The following is a 20,201-nucleotide window of genomic DNA, read 5'->3' as shown; positions in this document are numbered from 1 at the left end:
AGTGGCTCTACAGGCAATGAAACTACAAAATATCATTTATAACATGAATTGTAAAGTGGATTTGCATGTCTGGTTTTATCTGTGGCTAAAGTGGGATGCGAGATTTTAATTTGTTAGCTTTATATTTAGCGGAAATCGCAAGTAATGTAAAGCGCATCAATGTTGTTTAACTGCAATCTGACACCTATATAAAAAAAAAAACAATCTGTTTTCAGTATTTCGTGTTGAATACTATAATATTTGACATGCATGGCAAAACAACTCTGTTTGAGTGCGATGAAAGTGGCGGGGTGTTCGGTTACCATCAAATACAATGTGTTCTATTCTCATCTATTATCTACAGCACAAAACAGCTTGTTTTCGAATGTAATGTAACGAACACTTAAACTTCACATTAGTGCCAGGATAGCATTACTGAGATCATCATGGCGCAAAAGAAAAATATGCTATCGAAAAACAGACTCGCGTTGGATTGCCTGTTCCGGTGCATTTGCGATACCATATCCCATCGCAGACATTTTGTCTCTCGGTAGGAATGCTGATGTATTAGATGCAATTGATTCTTGCTTACTACGGTAACAGACCGGAACATCTATGCAGTCATGCTTCCCGTAGCTCCGAATCTGCACACCTATGTGGATGCCTTCAGGCTAGTCGAGTTTCAACTGTCAGTCAATCGAATCCAAAAGATATGTTTCAATATCCGACGACAGACTTGAGCATTGAAGCACGGCACGGTAAAAGTTTTTCGTGCTGAGCTTATCAGCTTGTCAAGATCCGGAAGCGGGTTTTCAACAGACGTTTCCTGTTTCAACGATGATTTCTGCTGACTGGAAGTGAGAAGGCAGAATGTTCGGAAAGTTATCTTTGATAACAAACAATTTATGGGAGAATTCGAAAGTGGCGTAATTTTGAAAGACGACAAAAAAATCCTTCTGATTGTTGGTTCTACTGAAATCATTATGTTTCAATCCACCTCTGTACTGGTGTCTCATATTCTCATATATATTTGCTTATGATACTTAACACATGGGCTGGAAATCCCCGGGCCTAACAAAGAGAGCAAATTTTGGTTCAAAATTAACTTTATCCATCAACGTAATCTCCATCTAAAACAACGCAATCATTCCAGCGCCGCTCTAACATTTCAATATCACTTTTGTAGAACGATGTATCTTTTGCTTCAAAGTAGGCCTCGATTTCAGCGATAAACTCTTCATTCGTGCGATATTTCTTACCGGCGAGCATTTTTCCTGGTCTGCGAACAGCCAGTAGTCGCTGGGAGCCAAATCTGACGAATACGGTGGATTTGAGAGAAATTCGAAGTTCGATTCATGTAGATTTGCCATTGTTTTGATTGACTTCTGTTCCTGATGAAACAAAATTTTTTCCTTTGCCATATGAGGTCGTTTCTTTCCAATTTCAGCCTTCAAACGTTTCGATAACCTTTTATAATATTCACTGTTAATGGTAATTCCTTTCTCTAGATAGTCAATAAATATGACACCACGCACATTCCATAACCTTTCCAGCCGATTGTTGTGCTTCCGGGCGCTTTGGACGAGGTTCGGTTGCTGTGCACTCACTTTGCTTAGAGCTTTCTCATTGTCAAATGATCATTCAATATAACGGATCGGCTGAAAAGTTTGTATCGTTTCTATGAGAGGGCGCCACTAGAATTAAATCCATACCATTTTCAGTTAGTACCAACCTTCAAAAGATACGTGTATAAATTTGACAGCTGTCTGATTATTAGTTTGTGAGATATTGCATTTTGAGTGAAGCTGCTTTTGTTATTGTGAAAAAAATGGAAAAAAGGAATTTCGTGTGTTGATGAAACACTACTTTTTGATGAAAAAAAGTGTCGCCGATACCAAAAAATGGCTTGATGAGTGTTATCCAGACTCTGCACCGGGCGAAGCAACAATTCGTAAGTGGTTTGCAAAATTTCGTACTGGTCATATGAGCACCGAAGACGATGAACGCAGTGGACGTCCAAAATTTTTTTCCACTGTGCATTGTTTGTTTGAGCGGTATTTTTCCATCAGGAAGCAGTGTAAAAAAAAATTTACCCGGCGAACGACCAATATCAGGTTAAAGCTGGATATAAATAAACGATATAAAAAAAGTGTAAAATTAAAACATGAAATTGTTTTTAATCCATTGTTGTGAAAATAACAAAAGACTGCAATAAAACTGGCGCCATCTATGTGTTAGGCCCGGGACTTTTCAGCCCATGTGTTATGTTTGACTTATTATAACCCCCTGTAAACTAGTGGTCGTTCACTGTTCGGCTATTCCTAAATTTCCGAATACAAACAATGAAGACTTTGCCTTTCTCATACAGAAATGATATGCTATGACTTGAAAAATCGACTGACTTATTAAACTGCATCCGGATCCGACTTTCAGTTATTCAGTTGTTTAGTTGTTCAGTTGTTCAGTTGTTCAGTTGTTCAGTTGTTCAGTTGTTCAGTTGTTCAGTTGTTCAGTTGTTCAATTGTTCAGTTGTTCAGTTGTTCAGTTGTTCAGTTGTTCAGTTGTTCAGTTGTTCAGTTGTTCAATTGTTCAGTTGTTCAGTTGTTCAGTTGTTCAGTTGTTCAGTTGTTCAGTTGTTCAGTTGTTCAGTTGTTCAGTTGTTCAGTTATTCAGTTGTTCAGTTGTTCAGTTATTCAGTTTTCAGTTTTCAGTTTTCAGTTTTCAGTTTTCAGTTTTCAGTTTTCAGTTATCAGTTTTCAGTTTTCAGTTTTCAGTTTTCAGTTTTCAGTTTTCAGTTTTCAGTTTTCAGTTTTCAGTTTTCAGTTTTCAGTTTTCAGTTTTCAGTTTTCAGTTTTCAGTTTTCAGTTTTCAGTTTTCAGTTTTCAGTTTTCAGTTTTCAGTTTTCAGTTTTCAGTTTTCAGTTTTCAGTTTTCAGTTTTCAGTTTTCAGTTTTCAGTTTTCAGTTTTAAATATATTTCAACCATGATCGCGAAAATCTGTAACCCTATTAAAAAGTTTAAAAATGAATCTTCATGAATTTGAAGCTTTAATATAAAAAATACGCCATCAAATTGATTAAAGTAAGTTTTTTGAAATTAAAATAGATCTCAAAAACACATTTTAATCAATCGCCAACAAACCTGAAATGAAATTTTCTTGTCTAGGTTGAATATTTAATGACGTAAAGTAAGCATGATTGAGTGTGGTATCAACAAAGCCTTTTGATTCAATTAACATAAATTGTTCCGTTCCAATTGCAACATAACATATTTTAGTCAAACTTCAGAATCGAGGTTTTAAAAGTTTAGGGTAATTCTACATCAAAACAGAATGAAAAGGGTTTCCTTCCAACAATTCGATTCGGCAAAAACAAGCAACAAAAAAGCAGATTCGACAATTCCGCAATCATGTTGTGAAGTAAAAATATGGAAATGTAATAAATTGTTCCAACGCACTGGAACTAAGTTTCTCTATGGCAAGCATAAAAGAACATAATTCCTTCGGCACCCCGCACCAATTTGCAGGCAGCGTGAACTTTTTCGGGCCGCAGAATAACGAGATTACCCAAAGGATTAATAACCTCAGTAAATAGCTTCCACTTTGAGGAGGCATTAGTTATCTAACGAACGAACCAGGAGAAGGAAAATACTAACGGAAAAAGAAGATGCAACTGTTTCGCAAGCGAGCGGAAATGGCACCCTCTGTCCTTCTCTCCGGTTTGGCAAGGCTGACAAGGGCGAGATACAAACGGAGTTATAAAAACGGGTAGCTTCATGTCGACTGAGCGACGATACAATTTTATGCGACCTCGTAGCTAGGGCCTTGGTAAACCTACGGTAAAGACACTCCGTAATTGACCAAATCAGTAAACATTGAGCCAAAGGAACGGCGTTTGGTCAATTCATTCTCGCCGTAGGCACCAACGACGGGGAGCGAGATCAGTTTTGATTAGTCTTCCCACTGTCAGCATTATTTAGCAGAGCTTGAAGACAGAATGAAGATATTTTTACGTGTAAAAAATATAGGAGCTGATCGCACATTGGAAGAACTCAAGAAGTACCCTAATCACGTAGTTCATAATTGACTAGTTTATTACGATACAAGAAGTGGTTTAATGCTTTGCATGTACACAGAAAATTAAAACTACCTATTTTTGGACTTAGTTATACATAATTTTGAGTTGTATTCGATCTTTTTTTTTTATTCGCTCTCTCCATGGCTCTCAAAACATAATGATAAAAAAACATCCAATAGCGAGAGTTTCGTTCAATGAGCTAAAATTAAGCATTCAATTTGAATTTGAATTATTTGAGCTCAACCGTTGAGTAAAAATAAAGGACAAGGAAACCAAGAGAAAAAATATGATGTCGTTCGATACGATAATTTTATGAAAATTTTCGAAATGTCTTCCCGAACCAGAATTCTTTGCTGCTGTTACAAAAAATGTGTTTACAATTTCTAGAACAGTCTTCATCATTTGGGTGAGAGAAATGATTCCAGAGTTCCCATAATACAGTTTTATCAGGAGATTTTGATCAGAAATGTAAAATTTCGTTAGTACCGTATTAAAAATATGGACATTGAATTACTGTGTTTGCATGCATTTCCTTCGATGAATATTTGCGGAAAGCCGGGTCTCGATAATTAATATTTATTATTCTTTATTTTAGTATATTTTCTAGCTTTCTCGGACATCATCAATTACAGGGCTGCGTAATATTTGGGAACCAATTTCAGGTATAAGAATGCATACCTAATATCATATTGTCTACTTCCAGCACTTTTAGTCATATCCACTCCGTGATAGATCCAGCAAGCAGTACAATTTCAATTTTTTACATTTATAAGCGAACGATCAATCTATGGTCCGACTGTGCTCTTCTATCGCTTCATTAATGCACTCTAATACTGACTTTTTTCTGATTTGAGATAGTCTCCCAAAAGTATACTATGCCGATCTCAGAAAACCGACATTGTGATCTTTCCGTCGCATTGAGACGCCCTTTGAGACACTCATGCTGCTTCGAAACACTCGTGCTTACTTCAGTTTATTGCTTAATAAAGGATTCAGCCAAACATGTACTCGAAGTGTGCTTGCGTTTGTCTTTTTAGCCCTAAATAAGTATGTGCGGGATCCAGCGGCAGTATATATTTCTCTTCTACAGAATCTTACTTAATAAAGGCATGTTCACGCACTTTCTCTTTCCGATCGTCCAGTACAATTTTATGTATTATTATTATTGTTGTTTATTTTACCCCGGTTTCATCCTCCATTTTAGGTGCTTTTGACTCTGTTTTGCTTCGTAGGAACGGCTGCTGCGTGATTTAACAGCAGTAGAGTTTTGAACATCACATAACTCTCAAAACCTTTTTCTCACGGTGTACTCTACAAGATCATCAGCCTCATAATCAGTGCAGTAAAACTTCATTCAATTTAATTGAAACTGAATGTGGAACACATTGACGATCTCTCTAATGCAGTAAACTTCACTCTCTGACACACACAATTTTTGCTGACGGCCCGAACGAGCTGCATTCAGTTCATGAATCGTTTCTCTTCAATCGAGGCTCAGTTTAACCACCGTCAGTTGATCTCTTGAAGTAACAAAATATCTTTTTCAATAGTGTGAAAGCGGCCTTCAAATGAGGTTCATGTAAACATTCGAGTTGGTTCAAGATAATAGATAAAAGACAAACCAGACAGCTGAAATATCAATCACAGAATACACATAAATTAATTGCTTCCTCCTTCAGTTTTTGTTTTTAATACTTTACTCCATTAATAATTCTATTCGTTTGAAATTGCTTACTACCAAGAGCGAAGGCAATGAAGAAGCTACACTACTTGGCACTCGAAACTGAGCAAGCAAAACTTCAAATTACTAGGTACGATTATCCAACTGACGATGAATTCCAGGAGCTTCACTTGAAAATGGCAGCAAAAGTCAAATGAATGAGTAGGGCTGACGGTCAGCGGCCATAAATTTCATTTTCATCTTATATTATTCGATTGAAAATGACATTTCACTCAAACTTTTTTTCCGTTTCTGTTTCTGATTTCTGAGAGACCTGGGCCGTAACGTAACGCTTGAAACTATGACTCATCTATTACTCATAAATATAACGCATGTAACGCTTCGTAACGCCTATAGCTCACAAAAAAGTAACGTATGTAACGCTTGTGACTTACAAAAGAGTAACACTTGTAACGATTCTTAACGTTATAGCACTCAGGAAAGTAACGCGTGTTACGCTTCGTAACGCCTATAACTTACACAAAAGTAACGCTTGTAACGATCCGTATTGTTTATAACATGCCTATTATTCATAAAAAAGTAACGCATGTAACGCTTATTAACGTCTATAACTCACAAAAAAGTAAAGCATGTAATGCTTTGTAATGCCTATAACTTACAGAAAAGTAACGCCTGTAACGCTTCGTAACACTTTTATTCACTAAAAAGTAACGCTTCGTAACGCTCCGTATTGCCTATAACACCCTATTATTCACAAAAAAAGTAACGCATATAACGCTTTGTAACGCCTATAACTTACAAAAAAGTAGCGTAGGTAACACTTCGTAACGACTATTATTCCCAAAAAAGTAACGCTTCGTAACGCTTCGTAACGCTCCGTATTGTTTATAACACGCCTATTATTCATAAAAAAGTAACGCATGCAAGGCTTATTAACGCCTATAACTTACAAAAAATAACGCATGTAACGCTCATTAACGCCTATAACTTACTAAAAGTAACGCTCCGTATTGTTTATAACACGTCTATTATTCATAAAAAAGTAACGCATGTAACGCTTACTAACGCCTGAAACTTACAAAAAATAACGCATGTAACGCTTATTAACGCCATAACTTACAAAAAAGTAGCATAGGTAACACTTCGTAACGACTATTATTTACAAAAAAGTAAGGCTTCGTAACGCTCCGTATTGTTTATAACACGCCTATTATTCATAAAAAAGTAACGCATGTAACGCTTATTAACGCCTATAACTTACAAAAAATAACGAATTATTAACGCCATAACTTACAAAACGCCTATAGCTTACTAAAAAGTAACACTCCGTATTGTTTATAACACGTCTACTATTCTTTAAAAAGTAACGCACGTAACAAAAAAGTAAAGTATGTAATGCTTTGTAGCGCCTGTAACTTACTGAAAAGTAACGCATGTAACGCTTCGTAACACTTTTACTTACTAAAATGTAACGCTTCGTAACGCTCCGTACTGTTTATGACACGCTAATTATTCATAAAAAAGTAATGCATGTAACGCTTATCAACGCCTATAACTCACAAAAAAGTAAAGCATGTAACGCTTTGTAACGCCTATAACTTACAAAAAAGTAGCGTAGGTAACACTTCGTAACGACTATTATTCACAAAAAAGTAACGCTTCGTAATACTCCGTAACGCCTATAACTTACAAAAAAGTAACACATGTAACGCTTCGTAACGCCTATAACTTAAAGCAAAGTCTTGGCATTACATTCCTTCCGTGGAATTTGACCTTTCTGTTTCAACAGACTTCGCAGCCGATTCTTAGCGTACAGAATCATTGTAGGCTAGTACTATGGATCCTACTGACACTAAGAATCCTTCCAGGTAACTTACTAACGCTTATAACTCACTATAACCTACTAACGCTTATAACTCACAAAAAAGTAACGCATTTAACGCTTCGTAACACTTTACTTACTAAAATGTAACGCTTCGTAACGCTCCGTATTGTTTACAACATGCCTATTATTCATAAAAAAGTAACGCATGTAACGCTTATTAACGCCTATAACTTACAAAAAATAACGCATGTAACGCTTATTAACGCCTATAACTTAAAAAAAAGTAACGCATGTAACGCTTCGTAATGCCCATGATTCAGAAAAAAATAACGCTTCGTAACACCTATAACTTACAGAAAAGTAACGTATGTAATGCTTCGTAGCGCCTGTAACTTACAAAAAAGCAATGCATGTAATGCTTCGTAAAGCCTATAACTTACATAAAAGTATCGCTTCGTAACGTCCATAACTTACAAAAAAGTAACCCATGTAACGCTTCGCAGCACCTTTAAATAAGGAAAAAATAACGCATGCTACGCTTCGTAATACCGTAATAATTATTCACAAAAAAGTAACGCATGCAACGCTTCGTAGCGCCTACAATTCACAAAAATATATCGCTTGTAACGCTTCGTAATACCTATAACGAATATAACATATAAACGAAACGTATATAACACTCTAACTTCCTTAAAAGAAACGCATCGTAACTCGTTTACCGCAAGAATTTAACCCTTAAAACGGTTTAAAGATAATTATTTTTTAAGTTATTTTATTTCACCATTCACCACCATTTTAACCATTAATGGTCATTCGCTGGGGAAAGCTTTTTAACATTCATAATTTTCACAAAATAGCTCATATGATTTGTAACCCTCAATTTAAGAAATTTATCGTATGCAACGCTTTCTAGCATCTTTAACTTAACGTAACACTTCCCTTCTCATGCTAATATCGAGTGAAACGCTTCGTCAAATTGAACATTTTTCCATTTTGGGGACGGGTATAGCGTGATGAGGGTGTCGATGCCTTTCACGCAACCCGCCTGGGTTCGATTCCTACCCCCGCACATAGGGTCAGAAAGTCAGGTCTAGCCCGAAGAGGCCAATGACGTTAAGGTTAAAACCTCTGTAATCGGAACAAAAAAAATAGTGCCTCTACTAAGGCGTTGCTCATCATTTTACAAATACCTGAATACAATCAATACTCTTTAAACATATTTTAAGATGGAAAACAGGAAAACGGTTGTCTTAGTCTTATGATACAAACGAATGTTGTTTACTGTCCGACGTTTCGGCCTTTTGTGTAGGCTTTTTTCAAGAAAAGCTGGAAAATTGTATTGTGTTACATTGACAAAAACATAAAGCGTTGAACAAATAATACAATGTAAAAACTTACTAAAGTCTTTCGTTTATAGTCAAAATGTCGATGTCAGACGCTACATTGTCTGGTCAATTTTAGAACATGCTTTTAAAATGGTATTTGTTCCCCGTGGTCACCGATTGTTAAAAATTCACCGGAAAATTTATTGAAGATAATACAATTTTCGACAAAAATAGTTAAAAAATATTGCGATTACTCACCGAACGGCGATGCTGAACACTACGCTCGCGAAGATAATCGATACGATCAGGAACACGGCGAGTGCGATCACACTCCAGCAGAACCAGCCGCAAATCCAGAACGACTCGATGGTCGTCTCGATAATCCAATCACTGTACCCGGGCTGCACCGGATGCATGCTGAACTTTTGGCGGTCCAACTGATCCTGCCGCAGAATCAGAAATGGCCGCCACACTATTGTAGTCCGATGGTTGGAGATGTTCTTCAAATCAAACACTATGAAATCAAACTGAAACTTTCGATACTGGTGTGAGTGCGTGTGACGCTGATCGTGCACTACCGCTAGGATGTAATCGTACAGATAAAAGTGTTCACTAAAAATTAACCGTTTGCTAGATAGGGAAGCACCAACATCACCGAATTTTGTCTTCTGATTGTCCGCTAGCACCAATTGATTTTTGTCGAGGTTTAACAAAGCGCAAAATTGTTCGATTTCTTTGTTTCGTCGATCCTTCCGAGTCGCACGCTCGAAATAACTGCTCATATTAAGTGTACTACTTCTGTTAAAGTTCTCAGCACTGTTGTCGAACGATGATAAATTAAGATAATTTGTGTCGTCGACGTCAACGTCAAAATCACAGTAACTGTCGAGTAACGTCTGACAGCGCGAATGGTCCGCGGCAAGAGCCTGTAGCTCTTGTGACCCATTATCGTCGCTTAGAAGATAATTAAAATCGCACTCGGATGAGGTCAGGGCGGTTAAATTTATTAGCTGTTCCAGCGCTTGTCTGTGTCTCGGCTGCCTGGTTGCTGTTCGATTTTCGTTCGACTCCCTCCACCCGTCGACCCCGGTTCGGTTAGCTGCCGACGCTCTTCCATAGTCATCATCATCATCATCATCTTCGCTGCCGACATCGTCGAGTCGAATTTTCAGCAGCCTTTCGCTGATGTGCCGATAATCGGTCAGGTCCACTCCGTGATCCCGCTGGAGGACGAGCTTGAAATGTTCGGTCAGAATCGTTAGCACCAGCAGGTTGCGGTTCGGTTCCCCGTTCGCCAGCGTCCCGTTCCGGACGAAGCTCCGGTACAGTTTGTTGTCGCTGTTGAAGATTGTCCCTATCGTGTCGAGCAGCAGAATCTTTGTCCTCCGTAGTGTCTTCAGTTGATTGATTGCGCTAATTGTTTGCGGTGAGTTGATGGACGAGCAGACTATTATCACTGGGGAAAGAGAAACCGGAAGCGGACAAGTGAGTTAAGTGCGGATTTTGGTTTCAGTCGGGGGAAAAGGTCGGAAACTTTCAGCTACTTTCGATTGGCGGGGTAGTAGGAGGGGTGTACTGCATTATGGGGATTTGGAAAAAATATCTTTATCTGTGATAATTGGTTTTTGGTTAAACTTGTTAGATATTTATAGCAAAACCATTAACTTTGTTGTCACTTCTAAAGCGGGTGTCCTTTTTGTGGATGTTAATGGTTTTTGCAGCGTATTTATTTCTAACACAAGCGAAGTTCAAATCCCTCAGAATCCATAACTTTTAGTAAAAAATGTTGAATCATGAAAGGAGCTGAAAAAGCACAATTCCGATATGCTTTTTGAACGGTTCAGCCTGCCTCCGCTTCGTCTTGTCTAAATTGAAAGCAATTAAAAATTTCCCGTCAGGCACTGCCATTCAGAATAGCGTTGCTAACCAAAGAGAGTTTTACGCGATATGCTGAGTTGCTTTTTACAACCACTCATCGGACTACCTTTCTCGTGAATTCGTTTAATTTATTCAATTAATTTGACCTTTCTACCAATTATCTACCTTGCATAATTTATCTGTTTGGGTAATAAAATTGCATATCGAGTTTCCATCAGCGAAAACAAAGTTGATCATATTTCCGAGGAAGTATCATTCCATTCCACTTCAGCTTCAGTTGTCAAGATGAACAGTAGCCCGGATCTCAAATTTCAAATATGAAATTAAATTTGCTTCTGAATGCTTATAGACTGCATCAAAGCAGAATATAGTTCAATGTGAATACATTTGCTTCCATTTTGTTGTAAATAACCATAAATCAAATGATTGATTGCTGGCGGATTGTTTTAAATCAGACCTTTCGCTGCGTTGCCATAGTAGCAGAGAGAGAGAGAGAGAGAGAGAGTCTGCATTAGACTGCACCCAGTTATCCCGTGACCACTAATCAAGGCAGTAAAATAGTCTTTTATGAGCTCCATAAAATCTTATAGCTCTATATCTGTGATCTGAAAGCTCATCTGTTGTAAATCAATCAGAATACAGCTTTCAGAATGCACACTAGCCATAAATAAGCATTATCAAACAGTAGCCGTATATTTTGCCAAAGTCGGCCTTTATTCAGTATCAAGATCGATTCAAATGATAAATTGTGATTATTTGCTGTCATATTGCGGCTACGCATCCGTCACAACTGCATTAAATGTTCTACTGAAAAATCTGATACCAAATCGCAAAATCTCACTTTTCGATCAAATTTTAGCGCCTTCCCCACCTTCTTTTTTTGTATTCAATATTATAATATAATTTAAAGGCACACTGCTTAAGCTCTAAGATGCCAAGGATATTTACTGATCTTAATTACGACTACATTAAAACTAGAATAGTATCATTATGTAATGTCGGTGAATTGGATATTGCATGAGGGTCTTCCATATGGCGTTTGCAAATATCCATGTTGGCCGCTTCCTTCGGTCCGTGTGGGTCCGCGGGAAACACCCCCAGGCTACGAAGGCCTGGCGGGTGGCCCGCATGCTGGTTTTCGACTGGAGCGGTCTTCCGTGGACGATGATGGTGATGTTACGGAAGAGAATGAAAAAAAGTAAATATTGTGGAAACGGGGTAAAAAAGGAACTATCCCGACTCGCCAACACATCCCGAACCGGAACCTCAGGCGGTCTACCTCGGGCCCTAAGGGATTCCAGTAGCTTCGACCTGGCGTCACGATACTCTACGCACGACCACACGACATGCTCGATGTCCTGATAACCGTCGCCACAGGTGCAGAGACCGCGCTCCGCAAGCCCAACACGCCGGAGATGTGCGTTGAAAGTGTAGTGATTTGACATGAGCCGCGACATAACACGAATGAAATCGCGACTCACGTTCATCCCCCTGAACCAAGGTTTCGTCGATACCCTAGGGATAATGGAATGTAGCCATCGTCCCAGTTCGCCATTGCTCCATGAAGTTTGCCAACTTTCGAGAGTTTTCTGACGAGAGATACTGAAAAATTCATTGAAGCAGATTGGTCTTTCATGAAATTCACCTTCTAATGCGCCCACCTTAGCCAATGAGTCTGTCTTTTCATTGCCCGGAATGGAACAATGCGAAGGGACCCAGACTAACGATATTAAATAAGACCGTTCAGATAAAGTTCTCAAATGTTCCCGTATTTTCCCCAGGAAATATTGGGGATACTTTCCTGGCTTCATTGCCCGGAGAGCTTCTATTGAGCTTAGACTGTCCGTGACAATGAAATAATGGTCTTTGGGCAAGGTTTTAATGATCTCGAGGGTGTACTGAATAGCAGCTAATTCTGCGACGTAAACTGAAGCCGGATCACTGAGTTTGTAAGAAGCGGTGATGTTTTGATTGAAGATGCCGAAGCCTGTGGACCTGTCGATGTTTGATTTGTCAGTGTAAAACACCTTTTCACAGTTGACTGTTCTAAATTTATTATAGAAAATATTTGGGGCCACTTGAGGGCGCACGTGATCCGGAATTCCACGAATTTCTTCTCTCATGGATGTGTCGAAAAACACAGTAGAATCAGAAGTATCCAGGAAATGAGCACGGTTGGAAACAAACGAAGAAGGATTAATATTCTGAGCCATGTAATCAAAATACAAGGACATAAAACGGGTCTTTCGAAGTTTTCAATCACCATCGGATTTAGGATATCGCATCGGATAAGCAATCGATATGAGAGATCCCAGAATCGATTTTTCAACGGTACTCCCGCGAGCACTTCGAGACTCATCGTATGAGTCGACTGCATGCAACCTAAGGCAATACGCAAACAACGATACTGAATTCTTTCCAGTTTAATGAAATGAGTGTTCGCGGCGGATCGGAAGCAGAAGCATCCATATTCCATTACGGACAATAACGTTGTTTGGTAAAGCCTGATTAGGTCTCCTGGGTGGGCACCCCACCAAGTTCCGGTTATTGTGCGAAGAAAATTGATTCTCTGCTGGCATTTTTGTTTCAGATACCTAATGTGACATCCCCAGGTGCCTTTGGAGTCGAACCAGACCCCGAGATATTTAAATGTGAAGACCTGAGCTATGGTTTCACCCCCTAGTTGAAGCTGTAATTGTGCTGGTTCTCGCTTCCTTGAAAATACAACCAGCTCAGTTTTCTCCGTAGAGAACTCGATACCCATTTGAAGAGCCCATGTCGACAAGTTGTCGAGGGTATCTTGCAATGGTCCTTGGAGATCGGCAACTTTGGAACCTATAATAGACACAACGCTGTCGTCGGCAAGTTGTCTTAGCATGCAAGATGTGTTGATACATTCATCAATGTTGTTTACGTAAAAGTTGTATAAAAGGGGGCTTAAGCATGAGCCCTGAGGAAGACCCATGTAACTGAATCGTATTGTCGACAAATCACCATGCGCGAAATACATGTATTTCTCGGACAACAGATTATACAAAAAAGTTATTCAAAATTGGTGAAAGACCATGCTGATGCAGCTTCTCAGATAGGATGTTTATGGAAACTGAATCAAAAGCCCCCTTGATGTTTAGGAAAACTGACGCCATTTGTTCTTTACGAGCAAATGCCATTTGAATTTCGGTTGAGAGCAACGCTAGACAATCGTTCGTTCCTTTGCCCCTGCGGAACCCAAATTGTGTATCTGAAAGTAAGCCATTAGTCTCGACCCAATTGTCTAGACGAAACAGAATCATTTTTTCGAACAATTTTCGGATACAGGAAAGCATAGCAATCGGCCGATACGAATTGTGATCGGAGGCTGGTTTCCCTGGTTTTTGAATGGCGATAACTCTTACTTGTTCCAGTCATGTGGGACAATTTCCCCACCTTCTGTCAAGTATTACTGAAAATGAAACCATCGATGTAATGGATTTGTACATTTGCAAACGCATTGCCGGACAAAACGTCAAAAATTCACTTGAAGCACTTGATGTTTGTAATTAAGACGTGTTACCAAATGTCTGCCAAATGCTTCGCGTTATAGCAGTTTTTTCCGGTAATAACGATGACGAATGAATTTTTTTTTTTAATAATATTGCGTCGCCTCAAAACTAAAGCTTATATCTTTAAAAAACAGTGGAACACAGAGTCGATCATTATATCAGGGATGTTGGGCATCTATCCGGTACATGAAAACGTGGAAAGTCCAGTACTTCACTGTTACATGATGTTGTATACAACACTGAACAAGTTTTCTCACAAAATCAATCTTGCTTGTGAATTTTTCTAGATATATCTGAGCTGCCTTAAATATGATATGCGATCTGTTGAGCAATGGCGTTGTCAGGTTGGATTATCTGTAAATCCAGGCAAAACATCAATGGTGCTTCTCACTCATCGTAGGATAATCAAAGGAGCTCACCGTAACAGTTCTTCGCTTCAGAGGTTACTGTGTTTGATTAAGGTTAATACGTCGGGGTTATTCTTGATTCAAAACTGAATTGGTGTGCTCACATTAATTTCAGTATTAAAGGAGCTTGCATGGCTTTCGGCCAATGCAGAGGAGCTTTTGGAAAATCATGGGGACTCAAACCCAGATATATTCATTGGATCTACACAACTATCGTTAGACCAATTTTAGCATATGGATGTCTTGTATGGTGGCAGAAAGGAGAAGTTGCGACAGTTTAGTCAAAGCAAAATCATCTCCAAAAAATGGTCCTAATGGCGATGACAGGAGCATTCACGACAACTCCTACTGTTGCTCTAGAGGCACTACTGTACATTGAACCACAGCATGTGTTCCTGAAACAAGAAGCATTATCTTGTGCTCTAGAAATTAACGGGCTGATGAGTTGGCTAGAGCAGGTGCAACGAATGATTTCGTTGGTCCTGAATTAGCTTTACCACTTTCAACTAGTTGGATAAAGCACAAGATTCGTTCATGGGCTGCATCCAAATATGCCAGCAACTCGCGCAGCTTGCAATCTTGCGCTCAGATGAAACATTTTTACCAGATTTGAATCTGATAATGTCAAAGTGTCTACTGCATTTTTCCAAGCATCATTGCAGTATTCTGGTCAGAGCTCTGACTGGATCGTTTCTCACCGAATGTGGTAAGGAGCTATAGTTAGAGGGTTACATCATTCTTCCTGGAATGATTGATTCCTTGCTGTTTTAACCTTAAAAAGTCTTTAGCAGATTGTTTGGAATCCCTTATGGGATGCCGAATTTACTACTGCTCATACATATTGCTAATCGTTCTGCAATTCTGGGAATGCTGGCGCTTTTGTAAAATCTCTAAATTCTCTCGAGAGATGCTGAACGATTTGTTTTTTTTGTGTCTGGTACTGTTTGCCCACCTCACCACTTTACAATTCCCTTTCAAGTTCCTTTCGTCCTTCCCTTCCCTTGATGAGAAGCCACGGCGAGACACAAATCTTCAAATAACTAGGGGAATGTACCAATGCAAAGTCTTGGCATTACATTGCTTTTGTGGAATTTGGCCTGTCTGTTTCAACAGACTTCGCGTAGTTCGTGCTTGCATCTCATCCGACACAGTCGAAAATTGCTTACGGTCGAGACGATAGAAACAAAGACAATACAGTGCAATGAACAATAAAGTGTACGAAATGGGCATATACGCAGACCAGTGATCAGTTCGTTTGGGAAAGTATGTCGCAGTACGGTGAAGTTCCTTTTTTCGGGTATCCGGAATGGCATGCGAGTGGTACGTATGCAACTACGTAAAGCAATTCAATCTTACATAATTTGTGATCAAGACGGGATACCTCCGTGTAAAACGCTGAATAAGTATGAAAATCAACTGGTTACATGTCAGTTTTGTGAACAACCTGCACCCTACGGCAAACCTTGCACTGAAACTGCGAAAAGGACATCTTCAAACAAAAACAAGGACAAACGCTAGTGAGTGCAGTATTCCTGTTTCACCACCAATTCAACCTGCAACTGCAACTAATGTACAACAAGGCGCGTCTACAGCAACTTACAACAAGCCCAAGACGGCGAATTACAAGGAAAACGAAGAAAAAACGGGAACCAACAACGATACCACCGATGCGGCAATGGATGACGAGACGAGTCACGAACAAAGTTCCCCTCAATTATCGCAAGATAAAAATGGAAGCTCCTCTCCCCCTAGAAAAAGGGTGACAACGAGATCCAATAGTAAAAAAAATTATATTATCTAATAAAAACATGGCTCAATCGGCCACGTAAAGCTTGTACGCGAATTGGTCTGAATAAAAAAACTTTTATAAAAAAAAACAGACTTTGCAGCCGATTCTTAGCGTACATAATCAATGCATGCCTAGTACTACGATCCTACTGACACTATGAAGCTTACCATGTCGGGGCTCGAACATATGACAACTAGCTTGTAAAACCAGCGCCGTATGCATTGAACCGCCAACCCGGGCTGTGGGGGTGTCACGTGTCACTTGAGACAAATAGTTCGACGTGCACTCGATGCGGTTCGATAATGCCGTAGAGATGGTTGCTTGCGTATTTTTAATGTCATCGTGATCGAACGTGTTTCGTACACAACCCTGTAGTTTTTATTCAGATGCATCATTAATGCTATTAAATAAACAATTTTTGAGTAAGAAACTCTCCAGAAACTTTTGAAAAACTGTTTGTCACTCTGAGTAGAATTGAGCCTTGGAAGTTATTTGCAATTGTTTCCAATTGCAAACATAAAATTCTTGAAAAAAATGGTCTAAAATGAACTTATATAAAAATAAATTTAAATTAATTTGTCGTTCTAGAAACTGCATAAAACTCCGTTTCGACGGGTACATTAGAAATGTCGGGAACAGAATGCTCATCTGTTTAATAATTTCAAAGAGGCATACGACTTAATCGATTGGCTTTGACATGTTATGTACGAATACGGGTTTCCAGATAAATTGACGCAAAAGTGATTTGTCAAGTCCGATTATTTGGGTCGCTATCGAACTTCACCTTCAAGTTCGGGAAGGGCTGCCGCAAGGTAAGAAACTCTCATTTCTACTATTTATTGACTGGGATGATACTATTTTACGAAAGTCCGTTCAGTGTTTTGACTTCACCGATGACGTTCGCCCTTATTCTGAATAACGACGTATTGATTTTTCGATCGAATGTGGTTCTATCGAATCATAGCTACCTTTGATTTTGCTAGCGTTATTGGGAATACAAATGGAATACGAGGGAAAAAAACGATACGACGTTATTCAGAATAAGGGTGGTTTATATTGTGACGAATAACTTTGAGACGATGATGGAAGCACACATCGGACTGAAAGTCGAAACTTGGCGGATTTGACGGGCTATAAATAAGTCGTAGATAAAAGACGTAACAGCAAGAGACTTTATAGTAGAAACACCAGGTCTTCCAATTAATAGACGACGATATCAAGGTGGTTGGTGAGCTCATATATTTGAGCTCCCCGGAGACCGCCATGAAATGCTTCAGCTTGAAGAATAGTACGAAGAGCAATACGGCTTTGAAGGGCTGGGTAAATCGTAAAGAAGCTAAATCACGAGCATGTCAAATGTCCCTTGAACCAATTAGTTCTGATAAGTCGCTTATTCATCAAATTTCTGTTAATGCTATCTAAAATGCTAACTTTAACAAACCTAACCATATAATTTGACCGCAATTTGTCGTTTGAAATGCATTTTTTTTAAATAACTATTTATTGGAATATGAGTTAAAATTAAATTATTAAGATTTAAATTGGGTGTTCAGCCACAAGTGGTGACTTTTCAGCCCTATTATATATATGATTTGGTTATTACCATGAAGACATTATTTGCTTCCGCAATTCTGAGATTTTTGTGTAGGGAAAATTCTAAACCTACTTGTATTGTGTAATGGGGAAAAGGAACTTATATACTAACTTACTAACTAATACAGAGAGCGAATCGATTCAATTGAAGTTGCATTGATTTTTGTCGGAATTTATGTGACATTACATCTAATGGTTCTATATTTGTGAGGCTGTGTAACTCATTTGTACTAAACCAGGGAGGACGCTTCAAAATCATTTTCAGAATTTTATTCTGAATCCTTTGAAGCGTTTTCTTCCTGGTGGAACAACAACTTGACCAAATTGGTACTGCATAAAGCATGGCTGGTCTGAAAATTTGTTTATAATTAACAACTTGTTTTTTAGACAGAGCTTAGAATTTCTGTTAATAAGAGGATACAAACATTTAATATATTTATTACACTTTGCCTGGATTCCTTCAATGTGATCCTTGAAAGTGAGTTTTTTGTCATACGTTAAACCTAAATATTTCGCTTGATCAGACCATGTCAATTCCAAGCCATTCAATTTGAGAATGTGATTATTGTTTGGTTTAAGAAAAGAAGCTCTTGGCTTATGAGAAAAGATAATTAATTGTGTTTTTGCTGCATTTGGTTAAATTTTCCATTTTGACAGATAATCACTGAAAATATTTAAACTTCTTTGTAGGCGACTGCATATCACTCTCAGATTTCTACCTGTGGCTAACAGACTTGTGTCGTCACAGAATAGCGATTTCTGACAACCAACGGGTAGATTTTCAAAATCAGAAGTGAAAATATTATACAAGATTGGAGCTACACTCGAACCCTGCGGAACACCGGCTCGTACGGGTAGCAATTCAGATTTACAATTCTGATAGCTAACCTTAAGAGTACGATCAATTAAATAATTTTGAATAATTTTGATCTAATAAATAGGATACTGGAAATCAGACATTTTTGCTATTATACCTTTGTGCCAAACACTGTCGAATGCTTGTCTATGTCTAGAAGAGCAACTCCAGTGGATAACCCAGAAGATTTATTTGATTTTATCATGTTCGTTACTCTGACAAGTTGATGAGTAGTTGAATGTTCATGACGAAATCCCAACTGCTCTGGTAAAAAAATTGAATTCTCATTTATATGAGACATCATTCTCAACAAGATAATTTTTTCAAAAAGTTTACTGATAGAAGAAAGTAAGCTAATTGTTCGATAACTTGATGTTTCTGGGTTTTTATCAGGTTTGAGGATAGGAATTACTTTAGCGTTTTTCCATCTTTTTGGGAAGTAAGCTAATGAAAAACACTTGTTGAAAATTTTAACCAGGAGTCTCAAGGCAACATCGGGAAGATTTTTAATAAGAATATTAAAAATTCCATCATTACCAGGAGCCTTCATGTTTTTAAGTTTTCTAATAATTGATTTAATTTCATCAAAATTCGTCTCAATAATGTCATCGTGTGATAACACTTGGGTTGAAATATGATCATATTTCAGTGAGACTTCATTTTCAATAGGACTAACAACGTTCAAATTAAAATTGTGGACACTCTCGAACTGCTGAGCAAGTTTTTGAGCTTTTTCGCCATTTGTAAGAAGTATTTGATTTCCTTCCTTGAGAGCAGGAATTGGTTTCTGAGGTTTCTTAAGAACCTTAGAAAGTTTCCAGAAAGGTTTAGAATATGGTTTAATTTGTTCAACTTCTTTAGCGAAATTTTCATTTCGCAAAAGAGTGAATCTATGTTTAATTTCTTTTTGTAAATCCTTAACTATATTTTTCATAGCAGGATCACGAGAACGTTGATATTGTCGTCGACGAACATTCTTCAACCGAATGAGCAGTTGAAGATTGTCATCGATGATAGGAGAATTTAATTTAGTTTGAGCTTTGGGAACTGAAAGATTTCTAGCTTCGATAATATAATGATTCAAATTATCAATTGCTGTGTCGATGTCCGCAGAATTTTCTAAAATAGTTTCATGATCCACATGATTTTCAATGTGAGATCTGTAATCCAACCAATTAGCTCTATGATAGTTGAAAATAGAACTAATTTGATTAATTATAGCTTCGTTGGAAAGTCTGAATGATACTGGAA

The 20,201-nt window shown here is 38.3% G+C and overlaps 1 protein-coding gene across 2 annotated transcripts in view; it reads right to left on the bottom strand.

Annotated features, from left to right (window-relative positions):
• Positions 1-20,201, bottom strand: part of LOC131432350 (uncharacterized) — a 370,503-nt gene that overhangs the window by 152,753 nt on the left and 197,549 nt on the right. For both annotated transcript variants that reach the window (XM_058598563.1, XM_058598564.1), the window contains exon 6: positions 9,144-10,341. In XM_058598563.1, the coding sequence (XP_058454546.1) occupies positions 9,144-10,341 (1,198 nt within the window). The remainder of the gene's footprint in view (positions 1-9,143; positions 10,342-20,201) is intronic.

The sequence above is a fragment of the Malaya genurostris genome, chromosome 2, assembly GCF_030247185.1.
Source record: "Malaya genurostris strain Urasoe2022 chromosome 2, Malgen_1.1, whole genome shotgun sequence".
Taxonomy (NCBI): Eukaryota; Metazoa; Arthropoda; class Insecta; order Diptera; family Culicidae; genus Malaya; species Malaya genurostris.
Note: the sequence above shows the minus strand (reverse complement) of the source record. Positions and strands in the feature narration are given on the sequence as shown.